This window comes from Phyllostomus discolor, chromosome 3 (genome assembly GCF_004126475.2).
Source record: "Phyllostomus discolor isolate MPI-MPIP mPhyDis1 chromosome 3, mPhyDis1.pri.v3, whole genome shotgun sequence".
NCBI lineage: Eukaryota > Metazoa > Chordata > Mammalia > Chiroptera > Phyllostomidae > Phyllostomus > Phyllostomus discolor.
The window spans coordinates 5932753-5956276 of record NC_040905.2 but is presented as its reverse complement, the minus strand read 5'-3'; the positions used below and the strand labels follow the sequence as shown (position 1 = coordinate 5956276).

At 46.4% G+C, this 23524-nt stretch overlaps 1 protein-coding gene across 5 annotated transcripts in view; it reads left to right on the top strand.

The window, feature by feature from the left end:
* NNT (nicotinamide nucleotide transhydrogenase) overlaps positions 1 to 10510 on the top strand; it is a 79996-nt gene extending 69486 nt beyond the window's left edge. For all 5 annotated transcript variants that reach the window (XM_028519139.2, XM_036020164.1, XM_028519122.2 and 2 more), the window contains exons 20-22: positions 6274 to 6392; positions 7668 to 7783; positions 9528 to 10510. In XM_028519139.2, coding sequence (XP_028374940.1) covers positions 6274 to 6392; positions 7668 to 7783; positions 9528 to 9677 — 385 coding nt within the window. In that variant the 3' untranslated portion in view covers positions 9678 to 10510. The remainder of the gene's footprint in view (positions 1 to 6273; positions 6393 to 7667; positions 7784 to 9527) is intronic.
* Positions 10511 to 23524: the final 13014 nt, after the last annotated feature.

The following is a 23524-nucleotide window of genomic DNA, read 5'->3' as shown; positions in this document are numbered from 1 at the left end:
AGGCAAGGAACGGGTTCCTGGGGGAGACCCAGCCCTGCCAACACCTTGACTGCAGTGCAGGAAAACCGGGTTCGGACTTCTGGCCTCCAGAACTGGACGGGCATTAGTGTGTGTTGTTTTAAGCTGCTAAATTTGTGGTCATTGGTTACAGCAGCAATGGGAACCGAATTCAGACCTTACGTGTCATGCAGTACAATGACTCTTAGCCTCTTTCTTAAGTCTCACCAGCCAGGTTTTGGAAAAAGGAAGGGACCCGGGGAAAGCAGAGAATACTTACTTGTGATCAGAAGGATCGGGAGATTAAGTTTTTGGTGTCCGAGACTATTATTAACATCTCAAAAGACTCTCAGATGAGTAATTCATGGCAATCAATATTCCAGGATCGAGGTAGCATAATGTCCTAGGTTCTGGAAGTCCCAAGTCCCACCTAAGCTGCTGCTTTCTTGTTAGTAGTTCAGACCATTGGCTTCGGTCCCTTCCCCGCTCCCATACCTGCGGGGCTGTCCCAGCTGCTAGGACTGGCTTTATCACGGCAGTTGCCGACCTGCCATCCTCCGCATTTCTGTGTGAAATATTTTAACTCCCCTTTGTGCTGAATGGGTGGTTTGTGCATCGGCTCGCTCTCCCTGGTCCACAGAAGTCTGTAACATTCCCTCACTAGCGCATTTGTTTTAAATTAACAGAAAGATTTAAAAAAAAAAAAAATTAATTCCAATTCCTGCTTTTGCATTTGAAGACCATTTTATTTTTTTCCTGTTCTCCAAAAAATGAGGACTATTTGCTCAACTTCTGTTTTGTTTGGTCTGCTTGAAAGTAATGTTTTGCCTTTTTTCTAGCCTGCCAATTTTTTTTTTTCACTCAGAGTATGCTGTTCTCTAAGTCTTTGGGTATTTTGTGTTTTCCTTGAACCTCTGTTGCTTTTAAGCAGCAACTCCCTGAACTAAATCTAGTTACTTGGTTACGTCATTGGGTCTGGTCAGTGGCAGAGGTGAGAGCACTGGTTTGTGAAGGTGGGGAAACAAACCTGTATTAACTTGGAATGTTGGCTTGAAGTGGACACGGTTGACATGCAAACTGGCATTACCCTTGAATGAAAATCAGCTGACTAGTAATACGTTAGAACCTCCTTAAAGTGAAACGACCTTTCTAAACTGCAAGTTTTGATTTTAAGATGTTCTGTTTGAAATTATTCCGTCCCATCGTTGTTAAAAACAGAGGACACATCAGGCCCCTGCAATTTAATTACAGGATCTCTGCCGTTGTTGGAGTGTGTTCTCCGGGCCTCTGGTTCTCCCGCATAATACTTGGAAGAATGTTCAGTTAGTACCCATGTAAGCCCAACAGTGCATTAAAATAAGAAATTACAGTCCCAGTGTTGTAAGTTCTTCTTGGCTGAGATTTAGTTTGTTAATCTTGGTAATCTGTTTTGTTAGGTATTCACAAGGCACTGTTAGCTGAGGAGAAAGAGAAATATGGACTCTGTCCATTTAATCAAATGCCCGTAGTGTAAAAAGTATAGATGTTTACTATTTCCAATCATCACTCATTCTTTTTGATCAATTGCAATAAAATAGCTCTCAGAGAAAGCACTGAACGTCTTTAAATTTTTTTCTTTCTTTGCTGAGGTAAGAGTAAGGGATGGGCACATTGCTTTGAGCTCTGTTTAAGATCTTGCAAATGCCACTCATCAAATTTACTCCCTAGATTGAATGCATGCTGCTGATTTTTATCCAAACCAATTTTATTACGATGGTTACAAAATAGTGGTTTTGTAACCCACCACATTTATCAGCTGATGGTCTACCACTGTAGGGTAGAGTCTCCCTCTCTCCCTCCTTCCCTCCTTCTTTCCTTCCCTTCCTTACTGACTTACGAGTCTGTTATCAGTCTTGACCAATGAATTCCCATTTTCTCCAGTCGTTTATAGTCTACTGCTATCCTTATTTATTTTGCTGTTCAAATTGCTTTCGTATTTTCGCATACTTTAGTGTCCTGCGTGCCCTAAAGCCGCATGGCCAAGCCTCTCTCTCGGGTGCATTCGTTTTGCCCTGGGCTCTGCCCTCTTTCTCACTGTAAGCAAGGATCACACACATCCAGTCTCCCCTCTTTTTTAAAGTTTGAATTATTACATGTAAGTGACCTTACCTTCTCTGAGCCTGACAGTGTATTTTTCTCACTGCTGCTGTTGCCCATGAACACAAGGGATTATTCAGCCATCCTGTCCTAGAGGACACTGCCCCTCAGCATGTCCTGAAGTCATGGCCACTGGCAGGCTGAAGAGTGTGTGTTGGTTATTTTAATATAGTGCATTTTCTTTCCGAGTCTGTCCTTTTATGTTCATGTGTACAATGCTGTTGTTATTAAAATGTTAAAATGATATTTATGCTCAGATTTAAAGTTTAGTAATAATTCCCATTTACTTAGGTACCCAGAGAAATTTTTTTTCAAATGTTTTATTGCCACTGGAAAAATATGAACGTTTTAAAGCAGATATCTGAACTGGAGAGTCTGAGTGACAGCTTGGCGGTGCCTCCTGGAGCCGCCTTCCCAGAGGCGGTGGGAAAGAGCCGCGTGGAGCGTGCCTCGTGTTCCCGCGGGGAGAGCGCGAGCGTCGGGGGCCAGCCTTTGCCTCACCGCTCTTGTCTTCAGGGGCGATCGAAGAGGCTGGTGTGGAACAGAGGAGGCATTAGGATTTCAGCAATATTGTTCTTAGAGACCATTAAAAAATTTTTTTAAAGAAGTCACTTTTTAAAAAAGATTTTATTTATTTATCTCATGTGCCTGCACCCAGGCATGTGCCCTGACTGGGAATCAAACCTCTGACACTTTGGTTTGCAGCCCGCACTCAATCCACTGAGCTACTCCAGCCAGGGCTCATTTTTAAAATTTTTCACTCAGGTGTTGAACTGTTATGTTCCCCAAAATGATCGGAGAAAGTACGGGTACAGAACTAAAACCTGGTGAGAGGGTGAGGTTGGGTGAGCACCGTCTGCAGTAACCGGGTAACTGCTCGACCGCAGCGGCCCGCTGAAGGAAGAGGTGGTGACTTCTTTCAAGCGAATCTTAGATGATTAGTAGTTTATTTTATCCAGTTCGTTTCTCCCACCCCGCTCTAGCCATGTTTTCGAAGTCTGCTTCCATAGCATCGAAGGGGTTCTGGTAAAGGATTCGCATGGTTGTGGTACTTTGCATACAGGAGACATTTTCTTTCTCCTATGTCTATGTGTCCATGCAACTATTTAACTTTTCCAATAGCTTGTAGCATTGTTGAACATTTCTTGGCTCTCAGTTTTCCTCAAAACACACAATAAATTGGATCTTGGAACTCCTTATTTCACCCATTCAAGCAGAGATAAATAGGTGTTTCTCAGAGCTCCTCTACACCAAGTTTTTGTAGTCCTAGGCACGGTGTGGGCTTATACGAACAGCTGGTCACTGCTCTGTGGGAAAACTGAGGCAGGGAGGGTCAGTAAGGAACTTGCCCAACATCACACAGCTGGTTAACCTAAGCTGTTAATTAAACGGAATCTCTTAAATTGCCTGACTCTACTGACCACATCGTATAGTGGTTGCAAGTTCAGACTCTCTGGAAGCAACCTAGATGCCCATCAGGAAATGAGTGGATCAAAAAACTGTGGTACATTTACACAATGGAATTCTATGCAGCAGAAAGAAAGAAGGAGCTTCTATCCTTTGCAACAGCGTGGATGGAGCTGGAGAGCATTATGCTAAGCGAAATAAGCCAGGCGGTGAGGGACAAACACCATATGATCTCACCTTTAACAGGAACCTAATCAACAAAACAAAGACACAAGCAAAATATAACCAAAGACACTGAAATAGAGAACAGACTGACAGTGACCAGAGGGGAGGGGGGGGGAATTTCAGGGGACAATGGGAAGGGTTCACAGGAACAAATTTAAAGGACACATGGACAAAAGCTAGGGGGAGGGTGGTAATGGGAAGGAAGTGGGGAGGGTTGGGTGGGTGGGCTGGAATGGGAGTAAAAGGGAGAAAACTGTACTTGAACAATGATTAAAATAAAAAAAAAGTTCAGACTCTTCAGAAAGAAGGACCTGAGTTTGAATAGCAGTTTAACTATTTACTGAAAGGCTCAGCAAATTGCGCCGTGCATCCTAAACTGTCGGTCGTAGCCATTATGCCACAATGTACACCAGCCCCTCAGGTGTACATTCTTTTTTCTTCCATTGTTGGTTTTATTTGTCTACATTTTATTGTTTATACTTGCGTACATTCTTGCTCACTTTTTCGGGTATAGGAATGCAGCTCTAAAACCCAGTTTATTTAAGTAAATAAGTAAGTACTAGATTTGAGTCAACCACCCTAAATTCTAATTCTTGATGGAGATTGTTAGGGACAGACTAAAATAATATCTGAGAAATTACTTATAAATGGTATCACAATATAAAAGCAAGGCATGTTAATTTATTTCAACTATAGTTAATTTAAACTGTGCATTCTCATAGAAAAATATTAAAAGGAGGAGAAACGAAATGATGCTGCATTGCACAGCCACCTACAGATCACTGTTTTGTTTCCTCTTGGCCCGAGTTCTGTTTTTTTTTAAAATATGAGTTGGTTACTTAGGAACATTCAGTGATCCCAGAGGGAGGATTATGTAAAGGGGAATTTGGTAAAAGAGACTGTCTGTCACTTGATGTCCTTCCTTTTTCCCAGTCACAAGCCTTCCAGTAATTCGTGCTCTTCACGATCGGTTTTAATGCTGTGGAAGGGTGCGGGTCAGTTGTCCGGGTGGTGTCAGGCCATTTTGTAGCTCCTTTCAGGTCTGTCCGGGGATCCGTTCTTGTGCTTCAGTCTGTTCCTAACAGGACCTGTGTTAGGAGTGTGTGTGTGGGGGTGGCCTGACTGGGCAGCAGCGGGCAGCAGCGCACGGCCAGTGGCCGCATGTTTTGTTTGTGAGAGAGCGGCGTGAGCTCTGGCTGTAGGTGCCCGTCCAGACGGACGTTCGTCAGCGGTGGATCCGAGGATGTGATTTTCTTGCTGGGCCTTGTGCATCTAGATCACACCCAGCATACTGTCTCTTTGGGGCACTGAGGATTGAGCTGGCCATTGGCCAGTGGAGGCGGGGACAGGTAACTAGGACATCCTGCTGGTCGTTGCATAGTTGAAAGGATTGAGGATGTTTTGCCTAGTGGGCATCCTAGGATAGCTGAGAGGGACTCCCGTATGAAAGGGGGAGTAGACTCACGGTCCCAGATGGCAAAACTGCGGGCCTGGGAGAGCCCTGAGGTGGGGGTTCTCCCTGGCTTCCTGTAGTGAGTGTGCGTGCACGTGCATGCATTATATGTCATTATCGGGATTGTGTAGTAATGCAGTAAACCTTAGGAAGGAGTAAGTTTCTGGTCACTGAAGGAACTTAAGCTGAGACTGGGTGGATCCCAGCCAAGGGATTCTATAAAATGCATTTCTTCACTGGATTCATTCATTCACTCGCTCACTCCCTTTTTACTGAGCCCTTGCTATGTGACGGGCACTGTGCCCCGTGATGGGAGACAGTGATCAGTACGATGGGGAGGAGTCGGATTCAATGACCGCAGAGACCCCATTGTGGCCGTGGCTGAAAGAAGTGACTCGGTGCTTCAGCTTCTTTCGCCTCGGTCAAGTGCGGAGCTCTGCTTCGTGTGGTTCTCTGGCTTTTAAATACTCCAGCGTGTTACTCACACATTTGTTCTGTGACGTGGAGCAATGCTTCGTCTCGCTCTCTGGAAGACTGGAGGCCATAGCTATGTCCTCAATGATGTGTTATTTCCCCACTTTTGAACATAGAGGTTAAAGTTGAATGTAGAGTCAGATTTTGGCGGAATAATGTTGATTTTTTCCATGCCAACTGCTTAATGCCGTGCTGACTTCCATACGTTTTTAAAGATTCAAGATATGTCAGAAAGCATAGTGAAAGAACACTGCTTATTCAATGTAAGGCGATATTATATATTAATATTGTTGAAAGTTCATTGTACTTAAAGCGTGCATAGAAGAGTCAGGTTCTAAAGTTACACTTATTTTTCTGAGGGGCGTTCTCGTGTGTGTACACAGAGCTGTGAATCTCCAACTTCAACATTTGTAAATGGACCGCATATCGGGGCTAATTCTGTTCCTGCCTGTGGAGATGAGATAGTACCAGCAGAGGCCGGGGTGCCAAGAACAGACCGTGCAGATCGGGAGGTGATACCGGGGTCTCTGTGCGCTTGGGCCCGTCAAGTAAGGCCAGCTGTTCGTGTGTTTCATGTCCAGGTTTGGAATCCACCCAGTCGCCGGCAGGATGCCTGGCCAGCTTAATGTGCTGCTGGCCGAGGCCGGGGTGCCATACGATATTGTGCTGGAAATGGACGAGATCAACCATGATTTCCCAGGTAAGGGATGGGGCCGATGGGGGCGTTTACATCTTCTTAGGGTGACTGAAGCTACGCCCGTCTTAAGACGTGGGTCGTGGGATCGCGGAAGACCTCCTCGTCAGAGGGAGAGGAACCTGCTCCCAGTAGGGACGCAGTGGAAACCAAATAAATGAACCAGTACAGACCGGGGGTCGCCAAACTTGTAAGCGGCGCAGCTCCTTGTGTCCCTGTGCGGAGAGCGGAGGGATACTGCAGGCCCTGGGCGGTGATGCGCAGCGGGAATTGCGCGCGGGGACTCGGGGGCCCCCCGGCTTTGCACTCCAGGCCCCGACTCTCTCTCTCGTGATCTTGAACTAGCTACTCAGCGTCAGGTTCCTCATTTGTAAAACTGCTGTTGGTGAATCAGTGTCTCATTTTCACCGTGTTTATTGGTTTCCCGTTGTGTCAGTTCACGATCAGTAAAGCAGGTCTCTGTTTCCTTTGGAGTGCTGGGACTTGACTAGGTGAGGTGCTGGACTTCGTGGCGGTCCCTGGGTATCGAACGCTAATGACATTTGGCCCAGGGTCGTGTTTGTTAAAATTAAACCGGTTCCCTGTGGCAAGCATCCACTGTAAACTTAAAAAAAAATATTGTTTATTAGAGAACAACAATGAACTCATGTGCACGTCCAGATTCACATGGCATTTTGGCAGAGTTCTAGGCAGTTTATATTATAGGGCTTAAAGAGGGCATTTAGGCCATTTTAGGGTTTTTTTTTTTTGCCATTTTAGTTTTATGCCTTCTTTCAGATTTCATTGTTGCTTAATTATGTGTGAAGGCTGCCAGTTCCGGGAATTATGGACACAGCTTTAACGCAGTATAGACTCTTCGACCATTTTCTTTTAGACATCAAGTTGCATTTAACTGGTCACTTTAGAAGTTAAAAGGTGGAATGCAAACATTATAAAATAATGTAACTGGCAAGATCCTTTTGGGATAGCGAAAGAAGTAGGTGAAGTCACATTAGGTAGGTCCATTGTGGGGAGCGAAAGCATTGTAGCACGCACGTTCCAGCCGGGATTCCCAGGTTTCGATGCAGGGTAATATGGCTCTTTAGCTGTGTGACGTTGGCTAAGTTACTGAACCTCTCTGGTAAAGCTCTTTGTACGGTGCCTGGCAGAAGTGTAGGTCCTATAAATACTAGCTTTCGTTGTTATTGTTTTTCTGAAGTCAGACCACAGTAATTCGCCTGAGGGGAAGTGAAAGCGACTCCCTGGAGGTTGATCTTTTCTCTTTTTTCTCTCATGACGCAGACACTGATTTGGTCCTTGTCATTGGAGCCAACGACACCGTCAATTCAGCGGCTCAGGAAGACCCCAACTCCATCATTGCAGGCATGCCGGTGCTCGAGGTCTGGAAGTCAAAGCAGGTACGGCGCAGACTTGTGCTCCGTGCCGTGCTCGACACCCGCTTCAGACGCACACACAGAGCTTTCCCGGGTCACTCCGCCAGAAGCGACGAAGGCTTAGGAGGCCCGGGGGTTCGAGTGTGTTTAGGGTCCCGTTCTCTCGAGCCAGCCTCTGTCCACTCCGTGGTCAGCAGAGAGTCTGAATGCGTGCCCCGGTCCTGAGCGGAGCTCGATGGGACTGTGTGGCTGGGGGAGCGGGGTCTGTAGCCCCTGCGGAGGCCAGAGCTCCGGGCTGAGTCTGGCTGAATTCCAGCGTGAGTCCAGGGAAGCCGGTGGCTTCTCTCCGGGACAGCGAGTCAGCATCGTCGCCCTTGTATATGAAGACGAGCACGTATTTCCATTTGGTGTTACTGAAGGGGAATGTCTGTGTTGTTCTGGGGTGTCTAGAAGGAGGGCACCTTGGAAATCCGAACAACAGCACGGCGCGAGGAAGCAAGTTCTGCATGTGCACTTGACTTCTGAAGGAGCGGATGGCCAGGTGTAGGGGGCTCAGAGGCTGGTCAGTTCCCCTCGGCCCCAGCGGTGGGCGCATCTCTGCACCGCTCCCGAGTCACAGCTGCTTTTTAAGAACTATCATTACAGCCCTGGCTGGTGTGGCTCAGTGGCTTGAGCACGGGCTGCGAACCAAAGGGTCGCCGGTTCGATTCCCAGTCAGGGCACATGCCTGGGTTGTGGGCCAGGTCCCCAGTGGGGGCCACATGGGAGGCAACCACACATGGATGTTTCTCACCCTCTTCCTCCCTCCCGTCCCTTCTCTCTAAAAATAAATAAATAAATAAAATAAAATCTTTAAAAAAATTGAAAAAAAGAACTGTAATTACAGAATGTACATTTCCCCTTTCAGTTTCTTCCTCTTTATCGTACATACGTAAATTTAAACCTTAGTGTTTGTGGTGCGTGAGTACATATGCCATGCGCTGGGTCATGTGAGTATGAAGCATTATCGCCTTGGTCATTATTAACATTTGAGAGTTTGCAGAGGGCATTATTGTGCTAGTGCTGTTTGAAGCATGAGCCCGTTGCACTGCTTTCATTTTTGGATCGATGACCTGTCCTGGAGGACCACAGAAAGGCTTTTCATTGCTTAGGAACCGCCTGGATATTGAATGGGACGTCACCCTCCATAAGCTGCGTAACCGTAAACGACTGTAGCCCGTCAGCATTAGAGGTGCACCGACCCCTTCCACTCTGCTCTGTGGCGTTACTAGTTATTAACACGCCCCTGTGACAAGCTGGGTTGCTCTTTGAGCTTTTGTGTTAGAACTTTCTGATGTAGTTTGCCAAAGTGGTAGAATAGGAATCATACCATTTTTCCCACTCAACTACATTTATTTTAAAATTTTTAGTAGAAGCTTACGTGCTCTGTTTGTTCTCCTCAGCCCATTCATAGGAAGATGCTTATTTTTCTGACTAGTAAATGCCATGCATAGTCTTGATGGACAAAAACGCTAGGAAGAAAATCACCTACAGTCTTCTCACTCAGTGATAAACTATTGAAATGACTTTTTCTCTCATGGGTATAAAAGTATGGGACCACTTAAAAAATTAAAGTTAATGCAATGTAAGTGTGCATTAAAAACACTCCTTGTGTATTGGAAAAGTCTCTGAAAGCCTGTTCCGCGTTAGGGCAGGGCCGTGCTCGTGTGCCCGGCGCCTCCTCGCCAGGTCTGTTAACCGCACTCTCTGCCTTCCTCTTCGGCTGCAGGTCATTGTCATGAAGAGGTCCTTGGGTGTTGGCTACGCTGCAGTGGACAACCCGATCTTCTACAAACCCAACACGTCCATGCTCCTGGGCGACGCCAAGAAGACGTGTGATGCCCTGCAGGCGAAAGTTCGAGAATCATACGAGAAGTAACCTCCAGAGGGGACGCTGTTGTCTCACAAAGCCACCTCTCCGGTCGTGGGAACAGGCAATGCAAGTATCATTAGAAACAGCTGATACACAGCTGGGGCAAAGCTCTTGGAAGATGAGGGAGGCCCTGAAGAAAGCAAAGCGGACTCAGGGAGACTTTTCAAGAGCCACCATCCCTCGGTTTTAAAAAAGGATCGAAAATTCTGAATGTCTTTCTGTGCATATTTTTTTTTTGGTGTTATGAATAAAAAGTATTTTCTAAAAGGAGAAAGAGCAGCCTCATTTTGTATGTACTCCATTTGGATTTTTAAAAATTCCTGCTCAGTAGCCAGTCAAGTTTTAAGAAATTAAGGCTAGGATCGGAAGATTTAACCCAACGTGGATCTGAAAAATCCAATGCAGCGTGAACATCACAGGCACCTGTGGTTATGGTTTTTCGACAAATGTGACTAATTTGAAACTTTCGTCAGCTCCTGAGCCATCCTCTGACCTCTAACCGTAACCTGAGTCATCCACACCACACGGGCTTCGGTTCTCCAAACTGTACTTTCAATTGTAGATTTCAGGGGTGTGTTTTCTCACTTCTATTTTAATACATTGAAGGATGAGGTGGTCTTCCAGCGATGCTGGAAGCAGTTAAATCATTCGCTTTGTGTGTTTCATTAGAACACCGATGAAACATAATGTGAAATCAGTATTAGCTGTATTTTTTAAAACCCCATTTGTAATCGGAGATCTCTTTAATTTCAATCAATTTATAATGTGTAGTACTGTACTAAGTGCACTTGAATGGAATTCAACTATTTGCCTAATAAAATGAGTTCATTATGTTTGCACAGTGCCGTAGCAATTGTCTCTGGCGACAAAATGCTAACATTGAATAGCTCTGCTTGTTATTAACATCAGGGGAAGACTTGCTACTATAAAATAGATGAAATTAACCTGTATTAAAAGTTCACTTCTCAAGAAATTATTAGTTTTATTCCCCAAATCGGAGTGTGCTTTAAAGTCTTATGTAATTGATCACATTCGGGGAGAAATGATGGCACTTTTTTTTTTTAGCTACCTTTTTTGTTTGAGCACCAGTAAAGACCACGTCTTTTTTTGCAGTAAAAGTGTAGATTTTATTTTTTTTGTGACTGCTGCATTGCCTAAAGCTCTGTATAGGTTGGATGTGTGATGATTGTTTACAATACATGTCTCTGTATATAATGGGGCACTGAGTTTCTTGAGACAATTATTAACACATAAGAACTATCTCGGAAGCAACAAAAAAGAAATAACTGGTGAGAAGGTTTTTTTTTAAATAATATTTTTTATTTTAATTGTTGTTGCAGTACAATTTTCTATCTTTTACTCCCATCCCGACCCGCCCACCCAGCCCAGCCTGGTGAGAAGGGTTTTTTTTTTCTTTTTAACATTTTAATGGTTACCCAATTCTTTTTTTTTGAAGATTTCATTTATTTATTTTTAGAGAGGGAAGGGAGAAAGAGAGAGAGAAACATCAATGTGCGGTTGCTGGGGGCTGTGGCCTGCAACCCAGGCATGTACCCTGACTGGGAATCAAACCTGCGATGCTTTGGTTCGCAGCCTGCGCTCAATCCACTGAGCTACGCCAGCCAGGGCTGAGGTTTTTTTTTTTTTAAATAATATTTTTTATTTTAATTGTTGCAGTACAATTTTCTATCCTTTACTCCCATCCCAACCCACCCACCCAGCCCAGCCCGGTGAGAAAGTTTTTACTGTGATGCTTCTGTTTTCTGAGTTCACAACTCACAATACCTGTCAGTTTGGCGATCCCTTTCAGTTTGGCTATGCATGAAATTGAGATTGTGTGTATGCGTGTGTATTTGTTGTGAGACAGAAACAACTCCTTTTTAGTTTTTAAGTGACGAATGTGATTTGCTAATGGGGCTCAGGCTGCAGGGGACCTCGGGACTGAATTGTATCATGAATGTTCTCCCGGAAGAGGGTAGGTAGCGTCGCTGCGCCCTTGCACTTCTCTCAGGGTAGCTGTAGGTTCCTCTGGACAGCAGCAGCTTGGGTGGTTTTCTTGAGGAAATGCCTGCATTCACCGCAAACCAAAGAAATTACAGTTGGCTTTATTGATTTATTTTTCATCATTTACATGAAATATTTTTAAAATTTAGGATGATCTCATTCTTTGATACTCAGTAATCCTTTGTTATCAGTTTGTGTTAGTTGAATTGAAAATTTATGCTCCATTTGGTTTTGTTTTACTTTTTGGGTAGGATATTTGAAGAGTTTTTTTTTTAAACATAATTTTCTAAGTCAGTACTCCAAAAGATACTCCAAGATTGCTGGTCTTGGATTATTAATTACGGTGAAGTCCAAAATCAACAAACATAAATTTCATCTCTTATTTTTATTTTTTAAAAATCCTCAGTTGAGGATGTATTTATTGATTTCAGAGGGAGAAGAAGAGAGAAGGAGACAGACAAGCATGGATGTGGGTGGAGATGGGCTGCCTCCTGCACACGCCCCGACTGGGGGTCCAGCCCCAAACCTCAGTGTATGCCCTGACCAGGGATCAAACATGGAACCTTTTTTTGGTGTATGGGACAACGCTCCAACCAACTGAATCACCTGGCCGGGGCTCTTCTATCCTATTTTTTTTTTAAAGGGATTTATTCTGGCTGGCGTAGCTCAGTGGATTGAGCACAGGCTGCAAACCAAAGTGTCGCAGGTTCGATTACCAGTCAGGGCACATGCCTGGGTTGCAGGCCATGACCCCCAGCAACCGCACATTGATGTTTCTCTCTCTGTCCCTCTCTTCTCTCTCTAAAAATAAAAATAAAATCTTTAAAAAAAGGGATTTATTTATTTATTTATTTATAGGGGAAGGCGGGGAGAAAGAGAGGGAGAGAAACATCAATGTGTGGTTGCCTCTCATGTGGCCTCCACTGGGGACCTGGCCCGAAACCCAGGCATGTGCCCTGACTGGGAATCCAACCAGCGACCCTTTGGTTTGCAGGCCTGCGCTCAATCCACTGAGCCACCACAGCCAGGGCCTATCCTATTTGATTGTTCCTCTTTTTCTGTTCGGTCATAACAACTGATAAGAAATGACTGACTTTTATTCTTGTATTGTTGACTGTATCTTTTTGCTGTCCAAACAGAAATATCTCTTTTTATTCCATTGTATCCTATTGTCTGGTGTGAGAAGGAAAAGAATCCCTCTTAGGCAGTGAAAAGCTAATACTGATTTGTCTTTTAGGCCTTATTAACCGTTCTTTATTTTTTCCTTGTTTTTCCTTAAATCGGGAGCCTGTGACTAAGTGACTCACCTAAGGAAAGAGCACAGATAAGTAGATGTGGGATTGGAGTGGAGCGGACAGTCCCTTCTTGCTTTCTGGCCTTCTTTGAGTCAGGGGTAGCAGTTAGGTATTTGGTCAAGAACATGGAAAGTGGGCCGTGGACTTTCTGATTCTGTTCAGGTCGTGACCACCCTGTCTTGCAGATTTTGCTGTGTTCTCATCCAGCACAAATGTGGGATAGATTATGGATCAGTCAGCCTTAGGGTTTAGTTCAATTCCTCTGATCACATACAGTTTTCTGTATAAATAATAACTCATAATCCCTGTGTTCATCTGACGTACAGGCAAACGGTCTAGTCCCCGAAGGCCTGAGTCTTGTGAAGTAAAGCATTTCAGTGCTGGAAAGTTGGAGAATAGTTCAAATGTCTAATTCATAGCTCTTGCCAGTTTTCGAGAGTCTTTGCAAACAAATGTTATATAGGGTCAGAATGGTAAAAATCCCCCAAAACTCTTCGCAGGAGTGGCAACAACTTGCATAACCCAGCTGCTCTTTAGATTCTAAAAAGAAGAATTAAGTTAATTAATAAAGAGGAACAAAAACTTTCTTGTGAAACTTTGTTTAGCCAAGTAGCAGAAATGGTAACACTTGAATTTCAAAGCCCTTAAGATTGCTGTTCTTAAACTCTTATCTCTTAGTGACATATTGGGCTAAGGGATTGAGCTGTGTTCTTCACTATTTAAGTGATTATAGACGTTTAACACAGTGTATAGCGTAATTCTGGATGGAAATCTTTTGGATTCTGGTAAAACAATGATGTAGGTGATGAGACAGAAATTAGACATTTGAAACTCTCATATATAATGATTAAGATAGTGTTAGGAAAAAATAGGTCATAATAGATAAGTTCTTGGGGCAAGAGTCAAAATCGTCCTGGAGAGAGGTAGAGGACCGTCAGTTCATGATTATGGAGAACTTTAAAATCTTGAAGCCTAAGTAATGGGGAGATAATACATCTTCGTTATGTTGATTGTCAAAGCCTTGTTCTATATAAAGTATTTGCACTTCATATTCTTGCCAAAGATGACAACCTTGAACTTTGCTTTCCAGTTCTTTCCAAAGCCTATTTGTGAAGCGTAATACTAATGGAAAGATTGCCTCACAGATGTGAGGTCCAGTTGGCCCCTGGGCCTCTTACATGTCACCCCTGGATCCAAGCAGGCCCCCAGGAACTGGGCACTCAGGCAGCGTTGTTTGGGTCGTGGTGGATGAGGAAGACGTGAGGTGCTGGGCTGGAGAGGGCCTGCGCGATGGGGCCCCGGAGGGTGACCAAGTTCAGGGGCAAGTCCACGTGGCTGCAGTAGGATGTGGCGGGCAGCAGCGCTTGTCTTGGGCTGTGAGAGTTGAGGCGGGGCTGTGATCTGGACCACACAGGTGACTCGCAGGGTGATGGCGGCTAGTTCCTTACTGCCACCATGGAGACCCGTGGGAGGGGAAGTGAGAACTCAGAGAAGGCGGTTGGAGTTGCTCCTGGAGGCCAGGTGTGCAGGTGGAATATGAGGATCTCACCAGCCTGTTCTCTGCCTCCTTCCGTTGCATGGAAGAGGAAAAACACACAGCGATGGGATGGGATGCAGGGAATGGCAGCGACCCATGGACAGGGACCACGGAGACACTGACGTGGGCCATCATTTTCTATCCTACTTTGTTTTTGGTTTACTAAAGGAAAGGCAGAACCTGGAAGCTCCTACCATAAAGTGTACAACTCAGTTTTGCCCAGGAACTTTAGTCTAAACCAGTCCTTCTCTGGAACGGGTTTTCCAAAAGCCAGTGAGTTGCTACCAGCCAGCCCTGCCCACTGGAGCATGGTGCTTCCCCCGCCCCATCACAGCAGGGCCTTGTGCCCCATCAGCTCTCCTGCCACCTTGTGAGTCTCGTCCTGCCCCCCACACGGGCAGGGGCCTCGCTGGGCTGGGGCTGCACGGGCCCTCCCGGAACTCCCCAGAGGCCTGGGAGAGAGGGGTCCAAGTAACCCCCTTCGAGCATGTCAGGAGGGAGGTGATTCTCTCCCCATGGGCCTGGAACAGAATGTCACACACACCGCCCTGCCCCCCCACCGTAATCTGCAGCTTCAGTTTCCATGGTCAGTCATGCTCTAAGAATATAACATGGAAAATTCCAGAAATCAACAGTTTATCAGTTTTAAATTGCGCACCGTCCTGAATAGCCTGATGAATTTTTTGTGCGCCCTGCTCTGCCCCACCCCAACAGTGGACCTGAGTCACCCCTTTGTCTGGCATCTCCACCCTGTACGTGTGGAGTAGCCGCTGTGCTGGTCAGATTGACAGTGTGTCCAAGTGACTTTTATCTTACTTCACTATCGCCCCAAAGCCCAAGAGTAGTGATGCTGACAATTCAACTGTTTCAAAGGGAAGTGCTTCTTTTAAGTGAAAAGTTGTGTATGTAGAGGAAAACCCAAGGTGTTGCAACACAGAGGGGTTCGGTACTCCCCCTCGTTTCGGGCGTCCACTCCGGGTCCTGCTACACAGCTGTCCTGGACAAGCGGGGACGGATGCCCTCTGAGTTCGCCAGAGCACCATGCTTCAGAAGTTACTTGTTCGAAGAGGCCTTTGAAAGGTTTCTGGGCTTTACCGATTCATGGAAAATTTTGCTCTTGCAAATTATAGCTAACTCTGTGGTTTTGTCCCTTTGGTCTATAAATGGGCATGAGATTTAGACATACTTCAGGTCCCCCCTTGTGTCTGATTGGGGATAACTGCTTCATTGCTGTTGGCTATTAATTATGTAACTTGGAAACACGGTCGTACAGAGATTAGGATCATTAGTGTAAATGAGACCAATAGCACGTTCAAAGACCATAACAGAAAATCTGATGAGGATTCTGTACACATGAGAATTTAGAAGTACCTAGGCCGGCTTTGGTCCTTGCTGGAAGCATCTCACCCCAGATGCTGTCTGTGTAAGCGGCACCAAAGCGTGGATTTAGGAGATGAGCCCAAGACGCGTCGTTACGTAATCGCATTGCTGTGGAGGTGGGACTGCTTTCGGCATCACCAATCACTTTCGATCACGCTTACGTTTCCAGGGTTCACGTCACCTTTTGGTAAAATAAGCACGAGGGCTCATTGCCCTGCAGAGCGGAGGAAGGGCAAAGCGTGACGGTGTGCGCTCCACACTGACCGCGTGTAGGCAGTGTTCATTGACTGAAAGCGTATCTGAGCTTTGAAAAAATTCTGGATGGAAAGGCCGCCCCTCATTCATGTTGGCAGCTCGATGGGCGGGGCGTAGTGAGAGGAGCTACTAGCGAACGAACGCGGACTCCTCGTGTGCAGAGCAGCATCCTACCCGGGCATCCGCAGAAATGAGCAGAGCGGGACCAACTCGGATCCGGCTGACAGCAAGACCTGCTTCGCCACTCGGTTGGCGCCATTTGTGACAGGACGAACCATATCAAACCAAACTATTCACGTATGTATGTATGTTTTAGCCCAGCTGCAAGTCCAGCAAGAAGGTGCCGACTGTTCCCAGGAGGATGGGAAGGCCGGTGTCCACCCACCCCCCTGGAGGAAGCCAGCGCCCACCCGCTGCTTTCGGACAGCCCTGCAGATGGCGCTGTGTGCGCCTCCACCTTTCTCTCTGAGCAGCTGCTGCCGTGTTTGCCTCAAAACGAAAGCCTACACCCTCAGGATACTTCTTTTCCTGGGGGGCAGAGTAGAGGTGGCTTTGGCTCAGGTCCCTTGTCTCCTCTTTTGGGGTTTGCTTTCTAGGACCAGACCTGCTCAACCTTCCAACCAGCTTGGACTTCTGACACCTTCCCACCTGGCAGCCACACAGCCACGCAGGCCGAAGCTTTTTGCTATGAGTTTTCATCGCTCAGGTCGTTCACTCAGATGTGCCAACACAGGACTTTTCTTTTTCTGTAACCAAACCAAATCCCTCTCTTGAGCTCCCGTTTTCCCTGAGGATGGGAACTTGACCTTAATTTGGGGTGTTTCCGCCTCCTCATTCTGCCCCTGGGGGTACATCTTTATTTGGGGGACAGAGCGGGGTGGCCATCAAGGTGAGTTACACGGCATCCAAGGGAGAGTGGAGTGGGGCGGGCCCTTGGTCTTCCTCTGTCCAGTCTGACGTCCTCTGAAGTGAGTGTTGTCCACCCAGCCTTGGTCACAGTATCTTCCCCCATTGACATCCTCCAGTTCTTCTGGGGGCTAAATGGGAGGGAAGAAGCTACAAAATGTTTCAAGCATATGGAATAGGAAGGAACAAATTCACAAGGTAGGGGGTGTGGCAACCACTATGCATATTTTGGCAAATTTATCCATTACCACAATCTGTCTTTGGGTGTGAAAATTTTAAAAAGGGTTTTATGTGAGAATGGAATATTAATGTATTTGCACAAAAAAGTAGTAGGTGCTGTATTATTTAGACAATTTGAAATGGAATAGATTCAAATGCCTTTAAGTAGCCCTGGCTGGTGTGTGGCTCAGTGGATTGAGTGCCCACCTGTGAACCAACAAATGGTCGTCAGTTCGATTCCCAGTCAGGGCACATGCCTGGATTGTGGGCCAGGTCCCCAGTAGGGGACGTACAAGAGGCAACCACGCACTGATGTTTCTCTCCATCTCTTTCTCCTTCCCTTCTCCTCTCTAAAAATAAATAACATCTTTTAAGAAAACCAATAAAAACCAAGTGTTTTTAAGCAAAGCATTTAGAGGAGCCATTTGATTATTCCTCTGAGACGGACTGAATTGCTTTAGATATCTGTGTTTTTAAAAACATCGTGAGACATTGAATTGTTCTGGAGAAGGTTTTTCCTTTCTCGCCCCTTGCCCTGCAAGGAGTATTAAATGCTCCATCGTCCACATTCTACTGGCTTATCAGCAGTGCTTTGGTATCACATCCATAGCCAGACGTTGAGAAGAACCCCTCACTCACAGTTGGAGCGCATCTGAAACAAAGATAGAAGGGTCAAACCACAGCTCTCTTGGTCATTATTGTCTTTTTAAGCATACCAGTTAGCATTTTTAGTCCACCTAATTTTTTTGTACTAGTGCAACTTTTTAAAAAATGGCGATTTCTGTGTATGTTATTAATTGTAATTTTCACTGGAGAAACTGGCGCAGAAACAAATATCACGATCTTCCCATAATTACTCTGTGGCAGATGGAACAACAAGAACCATATCTTCTGCCAATTCATTAGATTTCTTTCTTAAATTACTAGTGCTTGGTCATTTCAAAAAATGTCACGGTTCCTATTTTGTACATAAGCTTTCTGCTCCTCTGGAATAATGTATTTTTTTTTCTCCCCAGAAATAAAGGAAGTTGAACAAAATGGAACAAAGAAGAAAAACATGTTTAAAAAATGGCCACGATTTAATATTTTCATGCCATTACCTGAGCATGAAATTAGAACTGATTGCAAGGGAGAATGTGGGGCCCTAAGGTAGAGCTTAGCCTAAGAGCTGTTTCTCATGCACGAGCCCGGGGCATGAGGGGCGTGTCCACGGGGCGCGGAGCCCTCTGCATTGGAACACGCACCTCCCACGGCACGGGCTGCGGGGCGGGGGAGGGGGGAAGCCCCCAGGGAGAGAGGGACCAAAGGAGCCTTCCTGAGGCGGGTGCAACCCAAAGGACCGGTGATTTTCTTAGATTCCAGATGGAGGCAGGGAATGTCCACCGGGCGGAGAAGCAGACGTCATTAGCATAAGATGTTTGGAAGGAATGTGGCCGTGAGGGCTTGCAATTCAAATGAGAAGACGCCATAAAAAAAGCGAATGGTAGTTGTGAGTGCCCTCTTTGAGATCTGAGGGTGATGTGAGAAATTGCTCACACCTGAAATGTTTTGAATTCTGGTCCCTCCGCCTCTGACTTCATTTGGCCTCCCGTCCGCAAAACACGTTATCGAGGAGGGCCAGTGAGAAGCCCGACCAGGTAACAGGTGCATGCGACACGGGCCCATGCTGGGCCGTGTGGGACGCGTATAAGGACAATAAAATTATGATTCGGTGTAAGTGTGAAAATGACAAGCTTTGCAAGTTACGGCGGGAGCTCCGGGAAGAGACGGATTATTGCTGCCTGGGGTAAGCGGAGTGCACTCTGGGGAGCTTGTGCAGAGGAGGGTCCTGGCGGTTGAGTAAGAGAAGGTTAGTCAAGTCCGACAAGGAAGAGACAGGCGTTTAAACGGAGGAGAAAGCAGGCGACAATTCACCGAGTCAAGACACGTCAAAGGCAGTAATTCTCCTGAAATACGTAACACAGTAATGTGTTTTAATGAATAGTGTTTAACGTTTTCAATAAGTGCCATCGCTATGGGATCACCATGGTTAGTGTCAGCGTGAAGAACAGGTTTGAGGTCGTAACTCCCGGAACAGTCACATTTAAAAAAATGCCTTCCAATGGTCATTTGTCAGTTTTCATGCTGACTAGTCTCCCTTTCCTTCTGCTGCTGCTCTCGAGCAAAAGCGGAATAAAAAACGACATCGCTGGGAACTCCCACAGTCTGTCCCGACCCCGTCTCGCCAGAGCACGCGGGAAGGAGGAGATCCGTGCTCTGGTGACAGGGGGCTCCTGCTCCCAAGAAAACATCGAGTCCACGGGGGCAGCAGCAATTCCGTGGCTCGAGTTTCTCTGCCTTTTCCTGGAGACTGTTTTTTTTTTTCTTTTTTTCCTTCTGGGTTGACTTCAGATCAGTCTATCAGGTGAGAAGCGGCGCCGTTTCGGAGGGGTGATGGGCACGGTTCCCGCAGTGCAGCGTCCACTGCGCTCAGCCGGGAGTCCGTTTCCCAGAACTTCCTTCCCTGCCCGGTTTTGGGTCAGCCCCAGGAGGAGCGCAGTGAGAGGTGGACCGGGAGGAAGCCTGTTCAGAGCCTGTGCACACCCACCGGGATCTCCAGGCCTGCTGTTGGTCTTGACCGCCCGGTGGGACCTCAGCTCCTCCCGTTCCTGCTGGGTAGAGACCTTCTTAGCTTCTGGACACCCTCCTGGGCAGGACACGTGTGCAGGTCCGTGGGGAAGGGCCCCGGCTTCTGCAGTGACCCGTGCGGCTGAGCGGGAGACACAGTCGAAGGCTCCAGCTTGTCGTTGCTCGCCTACTGCCCCCTCACACCCACCAGCAGGAGCAGAGCCACAGCCGTTCCCAGCCTTGGTTCCCAGCACCCGCACTGTGCGGAGCTGAGGTCCTAGTGACCCGCTTTCTTCCTTTCCCGCGGAGTGCTTCTGCTCCCCTGATCAACCCCCCACTGGCACAGTTCCCTGAGCGCACACCATGAATTCTGTTTTGAAAAATTATGTTTTATTGCTTATGCGATTACAGTCGCTCCAGCGTTTCCCCCTTTGCCCCCTTACACCCCGCCCCCCACGACTAGCTCAGGCAACCCCCACACCGTTGTTCAGGTCCGTGGGTCATGCGTATGCATTCTTTGGCTGCTCCTGTCACCTTCGTTCAACCAGTCCCCACCCCCACCCCTCCAACAGCTGTCAGTCTCTTCCACGTTTCCATGCCTCTGGCTCTATTTTGCTCATTTGTTCATTAGCTTCCACATATAAGTGAGCTCACATGGCATTTGTGTTTCTCGGACTGGCTTACTTCACTTAGCAGAATAGTCTCCCGTTCCACTGTTGCAAAAGGTAAGCATTCCTCCTTTTTCACTGCTGCGTGGTATTCCATTGCGTAAATGTACCACAGCTTCTGTGTTCGCTCATCTACGGGTGGGCCCTTAGGCTGTTCCCAGATCTTGGCTATTGTAAATAATGCTGCAGTGACCACAGGGGTGCATAGGTTCTTTTGAATTGATGTTCCAGGATTCTCACGATATAGCCCCAGCAGTGGAATCACTGGGTCAAAAGGCAGATCCACTTTTAGTTTTCTGAGGAAACGCCATCCTGTTCCCCACAGTGGCCGCGCCAGTCTGCACTCCCACCAACAGTGCACGAGGGCTCCCTCCTCGCCGCAGCCTCGCCCGCGCTTGTCGTCGGTTGATTTACTGGACCCGTCATGCGTCCTCACATAGCTGGTTTGTGGGGAGGAACTGGGATGGCGTAAGTCGTTGGAATCACAGATGATTTAACATTTTATGTAGTAATTTCAACCATCTCGCCTCACACATGGCAAAATCGGGTGACTCATGTTTCACTGTCTTTTACAAATGAGTCGAATGATAAATTTACTTGGTGATTCTTCGATATAAATATTTGCTTTCTGCAGAGGGCACAATTTAATGCCACGAGGGACTTGGAGACACTTGTGAAGTCTGTTTCCTTTGTGGCAGGGAGTGGGGGTGTGTGTGGAGGATGTTTGCAGATGTGATAAAAGGAGGAGGCTAAGTATTTCTAAGGATGCTTTGCTGATAGTGTAGGTGCACATGCAGAAAAAGACATAACCAGTTTTAGCAATTCCTTTGTTCTTGCATGTGGGAATCAATTGTTTGACTCCAGGCTTGTGATTTGCTTTGGCTAATGGGCTATTAGCAAGGGGCATGCAGCCTGAGGCTGAGTCTGAACAATTAGATGCTTTCTTACTTCTTACATGAGAAATGTCTGTGCCTAGACGGAGTGTTTTATTGCTACTGTGGGCAAGAAAGTAGGCACCCAGCATTCTAAAAGATCTATGAGAGGTTTCGTAAAGGGAAGCGAAAGCTGAGGAAGCTTTGCTGAGGTCAAGACTTATTAGAGCAACGTGGGCCCCTCTGCAAGGCCCGAGCCATTTACATTTGAACTCACAGATGAATCGCCAGCAAGAAAACCAGTGGGCACTAACAGGAGTCCCAGCATGCATTGTAAAAACGCCACTGGGTGGCTGTATTACCCGTTTTTCCATGCAATAGTAGTTAAAAGCTTCCCTTTCTTTAAAAATTAAACCATTTCGGATTTATTAAGGGAGAACTGTGATGCACCAATAGACTTTACAGTTCTCAGATTTAATGAAACAGAAAAATGATGTAGAGCGGGCTGACTAAAATGAGCAGAGAAAAGGAAGTGCTGGCATTCTAGGTGTTATTTTAACGTCGCTAGTCTGACGTCGAAGGGGCGGAGCAACAAGAGCGGTCAAGACTCCGCCAATGTTCCGACTATGGAGAGTGTTTTCACAGTTCCCCGAGGGTGGTGGGTCGAAGGCCTCCACTTTGGTTTCCTTGGGGATAGCTGGTCTTTGTGCTTCGATTTGGAGTCTCTGGCAAGTGCCCAAGCTGGAGCGGCCTTTGCCCATCTGTGCTCCTCCTAGGGGCGGGGAAGAAGATGCTGGCTCCAGGGGCACAGAAGTGTAGAAGATGCTGGATGAAACCAAGTTCAACAGGATTTTTCTTCTTTTAATTACAGGATGGATAACGTACACTGTGCATCCCTAAGATATGATATATATACACCATTTCCTGTTTCCATCTGATTACTGAATTTTACAATTTAATGAAGCATATTTATTTATGCTTAACATGCTCTTTAGAAGTTATTTATTTTAAAGATTTTACTCATTTATTTTTAGACAGAGGGGAAGGGAGGGAGAAAGAGGGAGAGAAACACCAGTGTGTGGTTGCCTATTGCGTGCCCCCTACTGGGGACCTGGCCTGCAACCCAGACATATATCCTGACTGAGAATTGAACCGGTGACCCTTTGGTTCACAGGCCAGCACTCAATCCACTGAGCCACAGCAGCCTAGGGCACTCTTTAGAATGTAAATGTGTTTTGCTAAACACTTTGGCAGATATAACCTAGAGAGAAGTCTCCTCTTATGCCTATGGGGACGTATGGGCATTTTACCAAATCCCTGGTGACATATTTCTCCCTTGTCCTTTCCCATAACTGCTGTCCCCTCTGGTCCTGCTGTTCTAGTAAATACTTACTGTGTTCCTGTTTTTATAACTGCGCTAATTATAATAATAGCCAGCCTCTGTTGACCACTCATTTTGTGCCAGGCATGATTCTAAGAACTTTCAGAGCAATAGCTCCCTAATCACCCACAAAACAATCCTTGGAGCAGGTATCCCATTTTACAGCCATGGAAGCCAGATTCCAATGAGTTCGGCAGGTGGCAGGTTCTGGATTTGAACCTGGGTGGCCCGGCTCCACTCCAATCCTCAGTACTGCGCTGTCATGGAACTGGTCTGCCAACTAATTTTTAGAAAACAACTTCTTGGTAAGTTGGGAACTACTTGTAATTTATGAACTCTTCGGGTTGCTAAACAAAGAAGCAAAGAAGAACTGATTAATGTACCAATTTGACATTTGCTTAACTCCATGCATGTGTTTGGCAGCGTCAATTTTTCCGAGAGATTTCTTCACCTTTCAGCAATACGGAATCTGTCATTTTGGGGTCGGGGCCCTGAAAGGAGTCCTGTGCTTCACTCGAGGATGAGCTAGTCATTTTAAAGGGCACGTCGCTCTTGAGTTTTCCTTTTTAAATGCCGTAGCTGCAGGCCTTATAGTACTCAAGCACTCAGATCCACCCAGTGTGCTACAAATAATTCAACTACAAAACCGCATCATGGTTCTGGTGTTAATTACCATGCCTTTCTACCAGGCACTTACGCAGTAACTGTCTAGTAGTAACCTGTAGTGCC